Source organism: Dendronephthya gigantea, unplaced genomic scaffold (genome assembly GCF_004324835.1).
Source record: "Dendronephthya gigantea isolate DGI-Jeju-01 unplaced genomic scaffold, DenGig_1.0 000061F, whole genome shotgun sequence".
In the NCBI taxonomy this organism is placed as follows: Eukaryota; Metazoa; Cnidaria; class Anthozoa; order Malacalcyonacea; family Nephtheidae; genus Dendronephthya; species Dendronephthya gigantea.
In genome coordinates, this window is record NW_021163071.1 from 521098 (window position 1) to 537245 (window position 16148).

The following is a 16148-nucleotide window of genomic DNA, read 5'->3' on the forward strand; positions in this document are numbered from 1 at the left end:
CACGTCAACCATCTTTACTTTAAACGTGGTAATTCCAAGGTAATAATTGCTAAACGTTCTTGTCTGGGCATTTCAATGTCTCGAAATACTTCTTAGGTAACATGGATAATAAAGTTGGTTTTTTATTTTCTAAAGTTAATAATATCAGCGGTACTCATTAGCCTTCGCCACAATCTCCACTAAAATGCTCTAATGGTGCCATCAGACTCCGTATCTACCATTTACAAACGTCTGTGCACACTGCACATTTATGCAAGTCACTTTTCAACGGAAACAAAAAGAGTACAAGATGGGAGCTTCCATGCTTTTAGACCCCATTTACCTATCAAAGTCAACTGTGAAATTTAAGTTTTGCGCGCGTGAGTTACGTTTACATTGATGGTCTCACGTGGACACTGGAACTTCGACACTGGAACTTGAAGTAAAAATATATTGCACTGTGGTTTATTTACAGGTGGAGTTCTTATTATGAAATTCCTTTATCAAACTACGTTCTATCATGCACTGGGAAAAATCTCGCATAAAGATGACCCAACTGGGCAATGTTCCCGAGAAAAATAGACTTCACGACATTCTTATGGCGACCTGGATGAAAAAAAAAACACAATGTACGCCAATCATGAAGATAATTAATTTATGACGACGCAAATTCTGTTGAAAAGAAATATAAATTACCGTTTTGAATCTCTGTTATAATTCTCGTGTTGACCGTTGGTGGGTTTTCCTGAAAAGAAAAAGTAATACATGACTGAGCTGATATCTCCATGAAATCTTCGCAGCCGATTTTAAAATATGTACATATGGGTCATGCAGCGCATCGATTGTGTCCCTCGTGATTTAATGTAAAAATTGGCTTCCCAGGTTTCGAATGCTTCTTGATGCGAACGATAAGTTGAAGCGTTTGTTTACAGAATTACCTACAGGACATCAATTTAAATTATATGTGAAGTAATCTCGGGAAAATCAATACAACTGAAATGCTTAGAACTCCGCGAATTCATTGAGCCGTCACAATTTAACCGCGACTAAACGCTTCAACATTCATCATGAGCTTTTAAACTTCACAATGATGCAACGACTTCTGTAGTTGATAGATTTTGGTAATTTTGTCTGGACGTCTCAGTCTCACATTCACAAATCATGAGCAATAATAGAAGTGATGTGCCAGGGGTGAAAAGTATTGAGTATTTCGACCATTTCTCCGATATTTTCACACATAGCTTCCCCGTGACATAATTGAATGAAACCTACCTTAAAAAATTCCCATATTGTCCCAAGAAGTTTGTGAATTTCCTTGGGTGATATAATGTGAAAAATATCTCCGACAAAACATAACGGTCGAGGTAACCACATCGCCTTCCTAAATATAGACATCATTTGAACTGAAGCGTAGAGTTGACTGGGACAGTCAACTGTTGGCTCTCTGCTTTGTTCCCAGAATTTGAGAATCGATGAAAATAAGCCATGGATGATTGGCAGACAGTTGAGAAGAACATGGGGAACTGAAAGAAAAAAACTGCAGTGATGAGGGTAAATATAAATATGCAAATATGAAAGTTGGCCAAGATCTCAGTATCATCCCACTAGGCCTAGAGCTAGGGTAATTATTTGCAATATAGACATATAACAGTGTATAGTATTATCATGCCAATTAATATATGAATACAATCGGGAGAGAAAAAGAAGAGTGTGCTTTGTACTACTAAGATCATGTTTGAGCATTTGTCTGTCCTGTAAGACATGGGGAACCCACCAAGTATCCAACCATGACTTTTTGAGATAATTTACCTTCTGCAAGTAAGAACAACAAATGCCAAAATATTTCACTCTCGTCAAACAATTTACGTAGTTTAACATCTCTGTAAACAAGGAAACAAGGTTATCAATACATTTGTCTAGTTGTTGTACAAAAGGTTGTCTAGTTTACCTTTCAATGGAGTATTTGATAGTGTCTTCATCGGGCCACGTATTGCAGTCAAAAGACCCATCTAACACCATAAGGTCTCGGAGTGAAAATGCTAAAGTTCCAAAAATCTTCACATTATGTGGTTCCATCGGGCCAGGGTTTGGCGGCGGCCTGGAACTATGACAGATTGTATGTATGCATTGGAGGAAAATTTGAGAGTTACTCTGTGAAAAGATCTAAAAAATGAAATAAATAAAGTTATACATTATTGTTATTGAAGAGAGAAAGAATAAAATCATGTTAAGGTTTCATCAAGCATTACAACTCATTAAATATCTTTGGGTAACACGAATATACGTTTATACACAAAATATGTAATTAAACACCTGTAATATTTCCTGTTCATCAGATCTTTTTCCTTTGCCAATAACACCGAGATAAAATACTGAGGCTGTATTAAGAGGCAGTCGAGATGAAATTCCAGGTGTGATATTTTTATCAAACAATGAAGTGTCAGACTTTTCTTCATTTTCTCTGGCTATAAGATTAAAGTGAAATTTGTTTAGTTGTCAACTGCATCGCCTGTATTCCAATCAGCTCTCTTTCCTCTACTAGGTTTTGCTTACGTTTTCTACTATGTTTGCAAAACAACATCTTGTTCTCCTGATGAAAAGAATCTTCCATGAAATATCGAATGGCCAAAATTTGACACGGTTCGTCTCGGCAAATAATAGACAGAAGCACTTGGTATTTCTTTAGCATATTCAAACAATAATATCGCGCATCGTAATCTAAACATAATCCAATAAAAAAACAGCGTCAGTATTCGAGTATAATGACTTATGGAGTTCAAACTAGTTCTAATTCCGTATTATATCATCGGACCCAACGGACCTTGCTAAATCTTTAGGAAGCACAGACTCATAAAGCAAAAAGAGTTGGCCAGTATAAATACATGCCTTCTCCTATATATACAAACAAATTAGCAGCGGACAAAAAACGGATGGACCTGGACTAAACTTCTTCTGTGGGTTGCTCATGCAAGAGCCGATGACAAACTTCGTAAATGTACTAAACTTGGGATTCTCTTTCAAACAGTTGAGATTTACACCTGTATTCTAAATGCTCACTCACACTCATGGGGGATTTTAATCTTGTTATTACGTTTCCATGGTGGTATTTCCAACCGAATAGGGCTTGATTTTCAGTGTTTTACCTTTCTCATTGACCAGCATGAACAAAATTTATATGTCACACTCAATGAGTGTGACACTCAATGAGTGTGAGTGAGCTTTTTGAGTGCGGGCGTTAGTCTATACTATGCAACTTGGCTATTTGTTATATTATTTCTCAGTAATATGATTTAAGAACACATAGTGTCATTGCTCTCATTAAACATTCATTGAGAACTGTTTAAAACTGCTAAAGCTGAAGTGCAAATAAGCTAGTTAATCATATATACCTATACATATTCTAACATATATATATGCATGAATATAAACTTACTTCCTTCTTGACAAGCAGTATTGTACTGATGAAGCAACTTAAAGAAGAAATTCACGCATGTCTTCACAATCCTAATTTTTTCGCTAACAGAGAACGCAATGAAAGGAAACCCGAGAGCGATAAGGAGGTCGAGCGTTACTGAAGATATCACTTTGTTGGGATAAGGAAGAAATGAAACAAGCAACGGAGTGTGCTGCCTCATAGAACGACCTACAGAAAACCTAAAAAAATACAATCAAAAGAGACTAATCAAAAGACTGTACATTTTGGTAAGCTGTGAAAAAGTGCAAAGAAAATAACGAGAGTGTAAAGTCAGTAAAACCTGGTTCTATAACACAAGGAAAAAGCAGTGAAAATTCCTCCCTTAAGGCGGATTCCCATGCGGTGCAAAATGTCGCGCGATCGACTTTTTGCGATCGCTTTCCTTTGAAATATAGACAATCAGACGGAACTATTTAAATCCCATTAGACGAGATTGACTTCAAACATTTCAAAAGAAAGCGATTGCAAAAAATCGTATCCCCCATTTCCCGATATTCCCTGTTCCCCCTTTTAAAGATAGGCCATTTTGCACTGAATGGAAATTGGCCTTTATATACTTCTTGTCGCTTGTTTATATATTAAACGTTTCTCCCATCGTCACACTGTTTTCATACATCTTACTACTTTACCACTGACCACTGACAAGCAAAATCGTTTTGTGTAAAGTCATGTTATATTTCCATCTCAAAATTTCAATCTAATTTTCTCAGGCCTAGGTTACACGTCGCAAAAAATTTCAAAAAATAGATGAGCCGATAAACCTCATCAACCTTCATTGCCATCTTATTATCTTTTGTTTGAATTGCATTCGACGCAACGAAAATGCGACGTATAACCCTAGGCTTCAGAAATCAACCCACCCTGCATAATCCTGTCCAACGATCTTTTCCATTTTCATGAGTTGATAAAAATTTTCTAGGATTGTTTGTACCTGCGAAAAGAGCTTGGTTAATTCACAGTATCCGACGCGCTGTGCCAACAAAGTAACTAGAAGCAATCGCCTGACATGAAAGTGATAAAAAAACTGAGATAAAATTATAACCATATACTTCATATATATTGTACGAATTGTGCTCCAAACTCGGAGATGAAAAGTACACGCGCTAAAAACACCCCTGAAATTGCAATCGAAAAGCAAATTCCAGATCTACCTCAGTTAAAATATTAGGAGAGGATTTGATAGAGATTCTCTTCAAGCATTTTGACACAGCCAGATCAGGAGCTCTTGGATAGAATGCTTGAACTTCCTTCTGTAGTTCCACATACAATGACAACTAAAACAGATATTTTCACTTAGGAAAATATTGTGAGGGGACAGAGTGCGTACAAACTTATTAAAAGGCGTCCAAAGTGTTTAGCTTCACAGTATTTCCATATTGTGATTTTCGAACACGGTTGACTTACATTTTGACCAGTTGGTTTGAATGTAACAATATAGTTAAATATCTCGACGCAAGCAGATGTTCCTGAGTAGATTGCCACAAGAGATAACAACCTGAGATACCAAGATGACCTGAGAAAACAAGAAATATGTTCTGATGTTAGATCAATACGCCTGCATTGATTTTAAGATACTCCAACTGAAGATATGATCTAAAGTAAACAAAATACAATAATAGCTCTATCAGTTTAATCTGTCTAAAGACCATAGGACATCTCTATTTATTGGGCCTAATTGTTCTTCAAGACAGGAAGCCTAAATTCAATTTTATATTTATATGCAGCAAAATAGTTTTCCCGGAAATTCTAGTTTTAAAATTTTTCTTTTAGAACTCCAATAGGCCTCTAGCATGGTTCTTTTGATTAATATAGAAACAAGCGGGTGATCCTAGCGAAAACCTAACTTTAGTAGTACATTAGTAACTACATTAGTAACTAAAATAATTTTCTCATGCGACCAAGTAAGAATCAAGCGGCGTTTCTACCTTTGTCCATCAGCTTTCAACATCTCATCGCAAAGTTCCCTCCATTTTTCTTTTAACTCATTCAGAAAAGGAATATCATTGCTTGAATCCTTATTTGCACTAGACCCAGTCCCCTTTCCGTCAGCAGATGCAAACTCTGCTCGATGGTTTTTCGTTACCAGACGATGTAGGCTAATAAACACTTTTTCCTACAACGATATTTCACTGGCATAAGATTCTTTGAACTTTTAATATATACTTGTAACATAAGATTCTTTGCAAATTCCCGTGAAATGCAAATTTTGCAAATTTTTTCGTGAAAAAACTGTTAAATTCTTGCCTTACCAATATTAAAGCACTATAATAGCGTATGTCATTCTGTATTTCCACACCATCGGTCGAATCTTGGATGAGAAAATAATCATAGAAGTTAATTTTATACATACACATGTTGAAATCATGCAATTATCTAGTCCACCTTAATGAGGTATTGATTCACTGACAACAATTTTTTAACTAGCACATAAAAGCAAAAAAAGTATGATCCTGTAGTACAAGGACAGGGTAGGGTCGCAGCTCCTCGCAAGAATGATTTTCATTGGCTAAACTTTACAATACATTCCTATTTCAACCAATAGCATAGCTTCGTTCTTTAGAAAGCATAGAAAAGCATTATCCGATTGGACGAAAGCTTCCGAGCGCTGCGACATGTCCGAGGACACATTTCAGAAGCCGGTTGTATAAAACTCTTCAACGACATTTTGCATAGTTAAATCCTAGTTAACTTAGAAATACACGACTCTGGTTGGCCAATTCTGTCCCTATATATAGTCTTTTATACAACTGGGGGTGGTTGTACAAAGGGTGGATAGCGCTATCTCCTGGATAGTGATTATTTCAACTGTTCTAAAAATGCTTAAAAAGCAATAAAATTTCAGCTTTGGAACCAACAATTATTAAAGAGAATCGTCAATTTAGAAATACTAAGATTTAATCAAAATTATATCCAACAACGGGGGATTTATCCAGCCTTCGTATAACCGGCCCTTGGCCCCAGATCAACAAACCTGTAGTATGGGCTGATACAGCTAGGAAAAACTGAAAAGTCTTAAACGAGCCATGTTTTAGAGAAATCACCAGGCCGACAATGGATGACAACAAACTGAAAGAGAGAAAGATTCCGTTGCGCCATAAATAGGAGAGAGAATAAGCTGTGGTGGGTGAAATTCTAGTGGGGTGCGATCCGATTCAGATTCAATTCAGACATACGAGTATGTTTGCATGAAATAATTTTTTCCTTATGAATAAGAGTAAAGAATAATTTGTTGTTTTTACAATCTCTGAAAGAGCCGTCTCCTCAAAATGTCGAAATTGTTTGGCTAATTTTTGACCTTTTCAAATACCTTTTGTATTGAGACAATACAATGCAGTAAAACTTTCTTCATTACCTTGGTGGATGGTTACCAGGAGATGACCCCCAATCTCGCAACTGGCGATGTAATATTTGCATAACGTCTGGAGTTACTAAAAGAAAATTAAGACATCGTCTACTTCAGTTTCTTTTTCTTAAATTGTGTACTAGAGTGCAGAAAAATTAAGTTAACTGGAGTATGGTTAAAAATGTACTTATATTTCTCTTGGTTTTTTCAATGCTTACATTGTTCAAGGAAGGCGACTACTATGACATTTAATATATTTGCAGCGTTTACACCAAGTTGAATGAAGAATGGAATCAAACATGGTTGGGTCTTAGTCTTTGTCCATTTTGGTTTGGTCATTTCCGTGTTGGCAATGCTTTCCTAGAGTAGCAAAACATACTGTAGAACACCATGGTTTAAACATCTCTATCATGCATTATACCATGCAGCGCGATAAATTACCATCCAATATACGATACCAATCAAAACTAAATATCACTACCATTCTATCATAGCAAATCATGTACCACACAGGAAACACCATATCACAGCATTACAAGGGCCGGTTGTTCGAAGGCTGGATAGCGCTATCCACCGGATAGTGACGTTTTCAACCGTTCTAAAAATACAGTACTTGGAAACAATAAAATTTCTGCTTTGGAACCGAAAATTGTTTAAGAGGATCCTCAATTTACGAATAAAAAGATTTAATCAAAGTTATAGCAAACAACGGGCGATTTGAAAGCGATTGAAAAAATGACCATCCGGTGGATAGCGCTATCCGGCTTTCATACAAGCGGCCCCAGACCGCTAACCAGCGCACATCTATCTACAATACCACACTGGTCTGGCACACTGGACCATACCTGCATTCCCACACCAAAGCACATCACACTAACCTGAAACATAGCTAAAACAGCCTTTCTCACTTCATCTGGATATTTTTGTGCAAAATAGTCCAAAATTCGTATTGCTGTTTGAAAGAGATCAGAAAATTCGTCGTCGCAAGGTTTATCACTATAAAACTCGTCCATTGCGCATGCCAGTAGATGACTAATGATAGATTTGTGGAAATATGAACTGAAAAAAGAAGGAGAAAAGGAATATGTCAATTCCTTGACATTGAATATATTAAATGTCATAGTAGTCTTCAACATTTCCATGACAAAATTAGTCCTTGATCCTTATTTGCTTTGTCCTAATTTGCGCTATCTTTTAGATATCAATTTTAAAGAACTACTTAAGATTTTTCGTTGCTTGCTCATAATAATAGAAGATAAAGTATTGAAATTCATGGAACACTGCCAACAGTATATGCTAACAATAGCAGCATAAAGCCATATCCCTTATTTGAGAAACAGCCCCCTTGGAGTTGTTTGTGTTCTTTCAATTTCCATTGTTTATAGTTTACACCAGAAGCATAAATACTTACCCAATGTAAGCAACAACCCAGTCAAAGTGAGGAGAGTGTTGAACCGCAGAATCCAATAGACACTTGATACATATATCAGGGTTGGTGTTTATTCTAAAATAATACAGAATTAACCCAGTTAAGAGGAGGTAGAAAATCCTAAGAATGCCATGTTATGTCACAAGTTCCCACATACAATTTTGTGAAGCAATGAGCAGAAATTTCCATCAACATTTGAGCAGCAGGGCAGGTCAACCAGATTTGTAATTTTTCATTCAGTGAAGTGTTTGTTTTGGTACCACGTTGCGTTGCATATTTTGCACTCAACTGACCAAGAAGATAAACTGACCACTAAAATCAACAAATTTAGGAAAGCTTACATATATAAATTGAAAGCAATCAAGTTAAAAAATGCATTGTATAGACTAACAGAAGGAACTGGGTGACAGTCTTCTGTTACTGGAAGTAAATCACTCCAAAAGAATGCAATCAGCATGCACTACTCAATTTGTTTTTTATTCCAGATTGTTTTCTGTTTGTTTGCATAATGCCTGCAGTTTTATACTTTCAGGCTGTTTTCACTTTGCTTACCACAGTTTACTTGCAATCTGCTTGTAGTTCACAGACAGGTTATACAGACTGCATTTTTTTGGATGCTTTCTTGTACCTTGGCTCCAGTTTGATTATCATGCAGTATGCATGAGTCATTTGTATTTTCTTGCAGTTTATTTGCAGTTTGTACACACTTTACCTTAGTGACAATTGGTGCCCAAGCATCTGGATTGTTATTGATAAACTCTAACAATGTATTATGAATACTTTGGATAACATCATATATTTCAGGATCAACCTCTGCCTTCTCCCCAGAACCTACAGAATGTAAAAATATGAGTTATACCTAGGTTTGATTCCAGAAATCCTATTTCACCAATCTTACCCAACAAATCTTGTCTGTCACTTTCAATAATATGCTTATGCACAGCTTCTTGAAAAATGTCACGTATCTGTTCCAATACTGCAGCCCGAGCACACGGCAAACATCTCATCAAAACAATAGCACTTTTTGTTCTTTCTAAGATGTTCACATTTCCTCCAGGACCTTTGCTCGGAACAACAAATGACTGAACTTCTTGCAAAAGATTCTACAAAAGTCAGGTATATGATGTGAACTTGTAAAGATGACCTTTCAAATTAAACAAAAATGAAAAATATAGTATAATCTAAAAAGAAACATCTTGAAACACAAGCAATTCTTTGGTGCTCCAAAACCAACACCATTTAACATCTGTAAAACCCAAAAAGTGCTCGCATTGCTTGCAGTGTGAGTGGTTGGCGCATGGGACTTAACACTTCCTGCTTATGTGGTATGGATATGTGGTGTCCTATGTATAACTGTGTTAATTATAGCTTGTAGTTTTTGTTGCATTGTGCCTACTCCAGTTCATTACCTTCCATTCCATTCTACCAATAAATTTAGCAGGTAATTACAACTTCCAAGCGGGGTTATACATCATGTCAATTCATTCACTCATTCCATTTTTTCACCCGAACTCACCTCTGATTCCATTTGTCTCGACACGTGCACCATATTTACTACATCGGAAAGAATCCCAGGAATATTCAGATGATTCAGTTACTAACTTAAAATATGCATGTCAATAATCATTTCACATCTGTGAAAAATAATAAAAATCTCGTGTGATAACTGAAAGTCTGAAAATAAATAAAAAAGATAGTAAAAAACTTTTTTTTCCTTTTCTTCGTTCAAAAGACTGGCACCAAGAATTCCTGAAACGTCATGTAAGTACGCACTGAGCGCATTCTTCTTCATCTTTGAATGATGTGGCCGAAGGAGGCTTCCAGCGTCTGGGTTTTCCCGACAATTCTTATATCATTTCTTCAGTGTCTCAGCGCTGAATTGACTGCTGAGGAATGCCGTTCTCTTGGGTTTACGCCGAATCTTTTATGCAGTACATGCGATGAATTACCACAGTTTAAATTAGATGCACTTGTTGACAATTGTAAGGGATGTTGTCAGGCAGACCAAAATGAAACGATGGTCGAAAAGGTTTGATCTAAAAAATTTCCTCATACGCTTTATGTTTATAGTTTCATCAGATTTAGACAAAAATAGGAATTTTAATTTCACCCACCTTCTCCCCACGAATAATCAATTTAAAATATGATAAAAATTTTGGTTATGAGAATATGGTGTCCCACTGTCCCCAAAGAAAATGGTAATAAAATGCTTTTCTATCTTATTTAGTATGCATCAGCTGTTCTTGAAGTGTGTAACTGAAAAATTGGTCGCTTCCCACAAATTCAAGGTTTTATTGGAAAAAGCTTTTAGTTAAATCGTTGCTAATTATTAGTTCAATATTTTTCTCATCATTTTTATTCTTTCAGCATTTGTGAGAGGCGAAAAGCGAAATCAGTTTCCAAACCTAAGTGTGAAGGTATATACTTGCCAGCACATGTATTCATCTCTATAATTATTTACCCTTGTAATATGCTTCCGTTCTTTCCAAATAGTATCTTCGAGGCAAGGATCCTGTTTTGAAATTGTATAATAGCAATGGAGAGATGAAAGAGGAATTAAGGTATTTACAACTTTTGCAATTAGCGAAAAAATGCAACCAGATCGATGTGCTCATATTCTGATCATTAGTTTGAATACTAAATCACTGGGTTAGCTAGTGAACAAACATGTTTATTAATATTTTTTTATTTTGTTTTCAGTATAGACAAGTGGAATACAGACAGTGTGGAAGAGTTTCTGAAAGAAAAATTACAGTAGAACTTATGTTACAAGCTAGGAAATTACAAATCTCCCACTTCATGTGTTAATTTGAAGATGTTCAAGATCTAAACTTTCTTTATGAAAACGCTGTTTAAAACCGTTCTTTATGGCAAACAGTGTTAGATGCTTTTTAAGTATGGTTCTTGTAATGTTATTCAGAATAAAACATATGAAGGTTTTTTGGGACATACTATGTGTGCCTTTGTGTGGTGTGAATTTTTTTGATTTTGATATATTTAGATTATTTTGCAATGACAGAATTGGACAAGACAATAATAATCATAATATCATATGATATACCGTCTTTTCCTAAACCACAATCAACATTGAAGTTTAAATAGAAAAAAGAAGTGCAAGACTCAGAGTTAACATGGTCCAATGTATGTTAATTTCAGGCCCACTTTTTATCATGGTTTTATTGGTTTACCTTATTTAGTTCTTTTACCAGCAGCGCAAAGTAAAATAAGATAAAAAGGCAATGAAATACTTTTATATCCACAAGCCCGATTGGTAAGATTGGACTGATGTGAGATGGTATTTTCCATTTCACATCTTGATAACGCTATGCTTTTTATATTTTCAAAATTATTAGATAGTTTTTTTGTGAACGCTTTATATATGTGTGTTTCCAGAGAACGATTTTAGGGGTAATTTAAATACGATGTTAGATACATAAAGAAGTAGCGTAAATATATAGTTATCAATTTAACAAGAGTAAATATTAGGCCTCCGGTGTATAGACAATACCATGCTCTGTGTATTATGCCTTTTCAACTCCTTTCCTTTTTTTGACGTTATCAGGATGTAATAGCGTACGTCGTAGATGGGTATACGACGTAGGCTAGGATGTAATCAATGACGTAATAACCACATTATCTTGACAAACAGCTAGGATGTAATCAATGACGTAATAACCATTATCTTGATAAACAAATGACCATGCAATATTTTGTCTTGCTCACATGTCTGTTGAATTGCATCTTGTGCGATTTGTTTCAATTAATATATCATGAAATGTATGTAGGAGGATATATATGAAAACTTAAAGTCATGTATAAAGATATTATTTAATATTTCAGTATTTGCTATGATTGGCCCTTTAAAAAGCCTGATTCTCATATGTCACCGACAGTCGGCGATGGCTATTGTCGGTGATCACTGGAGAATAAAGTGCTTTCTTATTTTGTATAAATTTCTTCGTCAACGACCACAAACAATACATCGCCGACCGTCGGTGACATATGAGAATCAGGCTTAAACCCAGCTTCCTCGTATCCGCTTTGTGACGTTCACGCATTGTTCTCATCGCGCCGGTTTATGAGTTCCTGTTTTGTCCCCCTGTTCTTGCTTGAACCGTTCATCTGAACCCTATACCAAACACCATGGAGCTGAAGGATCTGTGCATCTCACTTTTTCGATGTTTTCAAGCAACGTGAAGCAAAAAACCTGCTTGTTTATCAAAAACCGTCAAGTAGAGAGACATTAAAACGAGGCGAAGTGGTGGATCTCAATAATGATGTCAATGGCTATGCAGTGACAGCGACGTCAACAAAAAATCATACAAATCAGTGTTGTTTTCATACTCGTACGCTAGTCGCTCATACATTAATTTTTATACTAAATGAGCACGAAAGATGATACTTTTTAATGTTTTAGTGGTAATACAAACGTCGACTTTTACTACGGGGAAATTGAACTCTCTTACGAGGGCAAGTTGAGGTCCTTCAAGCATGACCTAGACAGGTGTTTTTTCCCAAATTGTTCCTGTAACTGAACTAACACTGTGCACTTCCCGACCCGGAACACCTCCCATTCACAGCCGACAATTTCGTCCTATATATGACGTCACCATAATTGAACATACAGATGATTGAATTAGTTGGCCTTTGAACCTTCAACTCTGGGAGCGTAAGGGATGATGGGTTTCCAACATGGGTCTTCAATTTTGTTCTTATCAGCCCCGTTTATACTGCAGTCAATTTGTTGGCACTGCGAGCCTGAAATGGGCACAGTATCCATTTTCTCCGGGGCGGGCCGGTAAATTGAATCGATTGCGTCTTTTAGGAGGGACCACCTTAATTAAATTAAGATATTAAACAATATTTATTTGTTTTATATGGTTTTAGTCTTCAAGATTATAAACTCTACGGAGTTTGGATTTATCATTTATTACACACTTCACCGGGTGCAATCTCGACCAAAAAAGTTAGTTGTTCGGGCCTGCTCCTAATATTAGAGCAAAAAAAATAGTTGACCAATTTCAACAGCCAAATATGCGTTACTGACAGTTAAATAACGCATCCGAATGAATAAAATTTTAACCGTTTCGACCGTTTCCAACAAGTATTTTTAACCTGACCTTGGAATTCATCTAACTTGGCCATATCATTCATCAGTCGTGGATAAATCACATCTTCTAATGAAGCACTAACAAGATTTCAGCTATTAGATTAGAAGCTCTTCATTGAGTTCATTCGAAAACATAATTCGAAGGACTCCAACGTTTTGAGCAAAAGCCCTCCCACAAGTCACGCACAAGGATTTTAACTTTTTCTCTTCTTGGATGCAAACAAAGACAAGCTTTTTTCTTCCTTCCCAGTGTGAAAGCTAGCCGCTTCGCGCAAATTGTTGCTTATAGTGGTTAAATAACCCTTTTTACATCAACTAGTCATTAGAATATCCTTCGTTTCAATATGACGTTTAAATATGACGTTACAATACAATTAGTCACCACTTTTTTGGATTTAAAAGATTTTGTTCTGCGTGTACTTTTCCTCGTTAATTTAGTTAGGGTTAGTCGGTTACTATATCTACAATATTATTAGGCGACAATGAAATTCAGGCAACAAGAATGAAAAGTCAACCATTATGAAAGCAATTGTGATACACCTACAGAATCATCTCGTAGCCAGGGAGTTGATATGCTCCATCAGTTCGCAGCCCAGACCCCAAATCACGTGTTTTGTTCCCCACAGTTGTGCCAACCTCGTAGGCGAGGTTGCAGTTGTGCAACATTGCCATGAATATTACAATATTCATTCGCAAATGCAAATTTGTTGATCTCAATATTTCCATTGTATGTTATCTCGTATGCCGTGAACAACTCGTATACCGTAATCAATTTGAGATTGACAACAGTAGGATTGCCCTGGCAATTAGCAAATAAACATCGCAATATTCGCGGCAATGTTGCAGCATTGCAGGAAAAAGAAATACAGAAACCCTGATTTGACTGTAAACAAGCCTCCATATAAATGCGTGCAGTATCAGATGTCGTGTTACTAAAATCATATTTCATTCAGGCTAAAATTTTGTCAGTCTCCTTATCGTCAGGATCGGCAAACTTTTCGATAAGATGACGTTCGTAGGCAATCGTCCTGACTTCTGCACTGACAGTTCGACCTCTTGCCGAGCAAAAGCACGTCACGTTTCGACCTCCGGGTCATAACGAACGTCAAATATCTTTCGGTGGAATTAACATAAGAGACAATAGAAGTATAAATTTTATTACGTTTAACTGTACTCTGACTGGCACGTTGAGCTCTGGATTGTAGTGTGCTAATTGTCTAAAATATACAAGGCGAACGAAAAAGTTAGCAAGTGTAAATACTTGTCACATTTTAAGATCGAGAGAAGGAACTCAGTCACGGGTATCATCTGGCCCTGCAGCAATATTATTTATATTTTCAGCGTCCAATAGACAAAATACAAGAGATAAAAATGCTGTCATAGAATATATCAAGACAAAGCGAAGGTAATAACAGATCTCAATCGTTATATACGTGATTAAGTTCCACAGCTGTTCACTAATTGTATTTTCTAAACCATTTGTTAGCCCTTCATGGTCTAGCGAGTAGCGACTAGCATTCATGCCCCACAAAATTCATCATGTCGAGTCTAGGGTGTCTTTGTCTTGCGGGCATGAGATATAAACATCCCAAAAATCCAAAATGTCTTTCATTTATTGTTATCATAAAAGAACTTCATTCGAAACCAATAATAGTTATTGATAAGAATAATAAACATTGAGTTATTGTTGTGTACATTTTCTATGAAATTTATGTGTCTGGTTGATTACCGAGTCGCTGTCACCAGGTACCGGACAAATATTATTACAAGAATCTATCATCATTAGTCTCTCATTTTCACAACTGTATGAATTCTGGGCTTGGGCAATCAATATGCAGTGCTGAGAGAAATCGCTTAGAATTTTTTCTTTTGAGATCGTTCGAGACCGCCGAAAATATTGCGGTTAAGATATTTTTCATCAGTTACTTTTATACATCACGTTGTTATGACGCAAATTGCAAAGTTATTATTGACTCATTCATTGCAAAGATATGAATTGCAAACTTTAGAGTTTAGGCAAAACTTCGAGCAGAAAAGATCGACTCTGAAATTGCCGTTGTTCTCGGGGTCAAACAGTCCAAACAACAGTCGGCTATTGTGTGTAGATATCGAAAGATTGACGATGCATGGGAACATAGTTTGCTGACTGTCAATAATAAAAACCAGGCCTAAATGAACTCTCAACAACTCATACTGACTAAATCCTATTCAATTTTTTTATAGGGATTTTAAGTGAGACGTGCTGATTGCCAAATCCTGCCACATACAGTATGGTGCTGTATCGGGGAACTCTCGCCATCCAGTTAACGCTGACCTTCTTAGTAACGTTTACCGTAACCAAGAAGTGCCCTGTGCCGTTTCAAGCTAGGAGTGGACCGCAAACTACAGTTCATGTGAAGGTATATTTTTGTTATCAGTTGGCTTGGAACAGCTCAAAAGCGGAGGTAAAATGTGGAAAAAAAATTACCGAAGCAACCTTAAGAAAAGGTCGCGAAACAGATCTAAATTATAAGATGAATGGATACGCTTTACTAGTGAAATTTTATGGTCGAGAAATTTGTGTATCCTACAGAAGTTTGAAGTTAACAAAACATCCCGACAGCTCCTATAAAAATAGGACTTCATGCACTTCGAAATGTTTTACTGGAAACAAATTGATAACTATTGAATATGACTATTATTGCGATAGCGTTAATTGTTTGTTTGACACACAAAAATTACATTTTGTTGTATCACCAGTTCCTTACTCAGGATGTCAGAAACTTCATAGTTATTGGAGGACTGTGTTTTTAAATGTTGGACTAGTTTTAAT

At 36.3% G+C, this 16148-nt stretch overlaps 2 protein-coding genes across 2 annotated transcripts; one reads left to right on the forward strand and one right to left on the reverse strand.

Annotated features, from left to right (window-relative positions):
* Nucleotides 1-417: 417 nt before the first annotated feature.
* On the reverse strand, nucleotides 418-9941 carry LOC114530353 (integrator complex subunit 5-like). The gene is made up of 22 exons (XM_028551967.1): nucleotides 9743-9941; nucleotides 9125-9329; nucleotides 8939-9057; nucleotides 8384-8538; nucleotides 8209-8301; nucleotides 7676-7856; nucleotides 7016-7157; nucleotides 6807-6882; nucleotides 6426-6520; nucleotides 5704-5762; nucleotides 5380-5567; nucleotides 4859-4967; nucleotides 4606-4728; nucleotides 4315-4385; nucleotides 3413-3633; nucleotides 2533-2697; nucleotides 2293-2444; nucleotides 1928-2142; nucleotides 1789-1859; nucleotides 1252-1502; nucleotides 676-724; nucleotides 418-585 (listed from the first exon to the last, which is right to left on the reverse strand). The coding sequence occupies exons 1-22, from the start codon at nucleotides 9773-9775 to the stop codon at nucleotides 488-490; spliced, it is 2871 nt and encodes a 956-aa protein (XP_028407768.1). The 5' UTR covers nucleotides 9776-9941; the 3' UTR covers nucleotides 418-487.
* A 52-nt stretch (nucleotides 9942-9993) lies between these two features.
* Nucleotides 9994-11169, forward strand: LOC114530372 (selenoprotein F-like). Its single transcript, XM_028551992.1, has 5 exons — nucleotides 9994-10255; nucleotides 10454-10514; nucleotides 10594-10643; nucleotides 10720-10787; nucleotides 10927-11169. Exons 1-5 carry the CDS (start codon nucleotides 10025-10027, stop codon nucleotides 10982-10984), a joined length of 468 nt encoding a protein of 155 aa, XP_028407793.1. The 5' UTR covers nucleotides 9994-10024; the 3' UTR covers nucleotides 10985-11169.
* The last annotated feature ends 4979 nt before the right edge of the window (nucleotides 11170-16148 follow it).

Excerpts from the sequence above, each read along its gene's own strand:
- LOC114530353 (XM_028551967.1), bottom strand. The coding sequence starts at position 9,775 with ATGGTGCACGTGTCGAGACAAATGGAATCAGAG. Across the intron at positions 2,445-2,532 it reads TTGCAAACATAGTAGAAAAC|CCAGAGAAAATGAAGAAAAG; the intron begins GTAAGCAAAACC and ends TTAATCTTATAG. Across the intron at positions 2,143-2,292 it reads ATGAACAGGAAATATTACAG|ATCTTTTCACAGAGTAACTC; the intron begins GTGTTTAATTAC and ends TTCATTTTTTAG.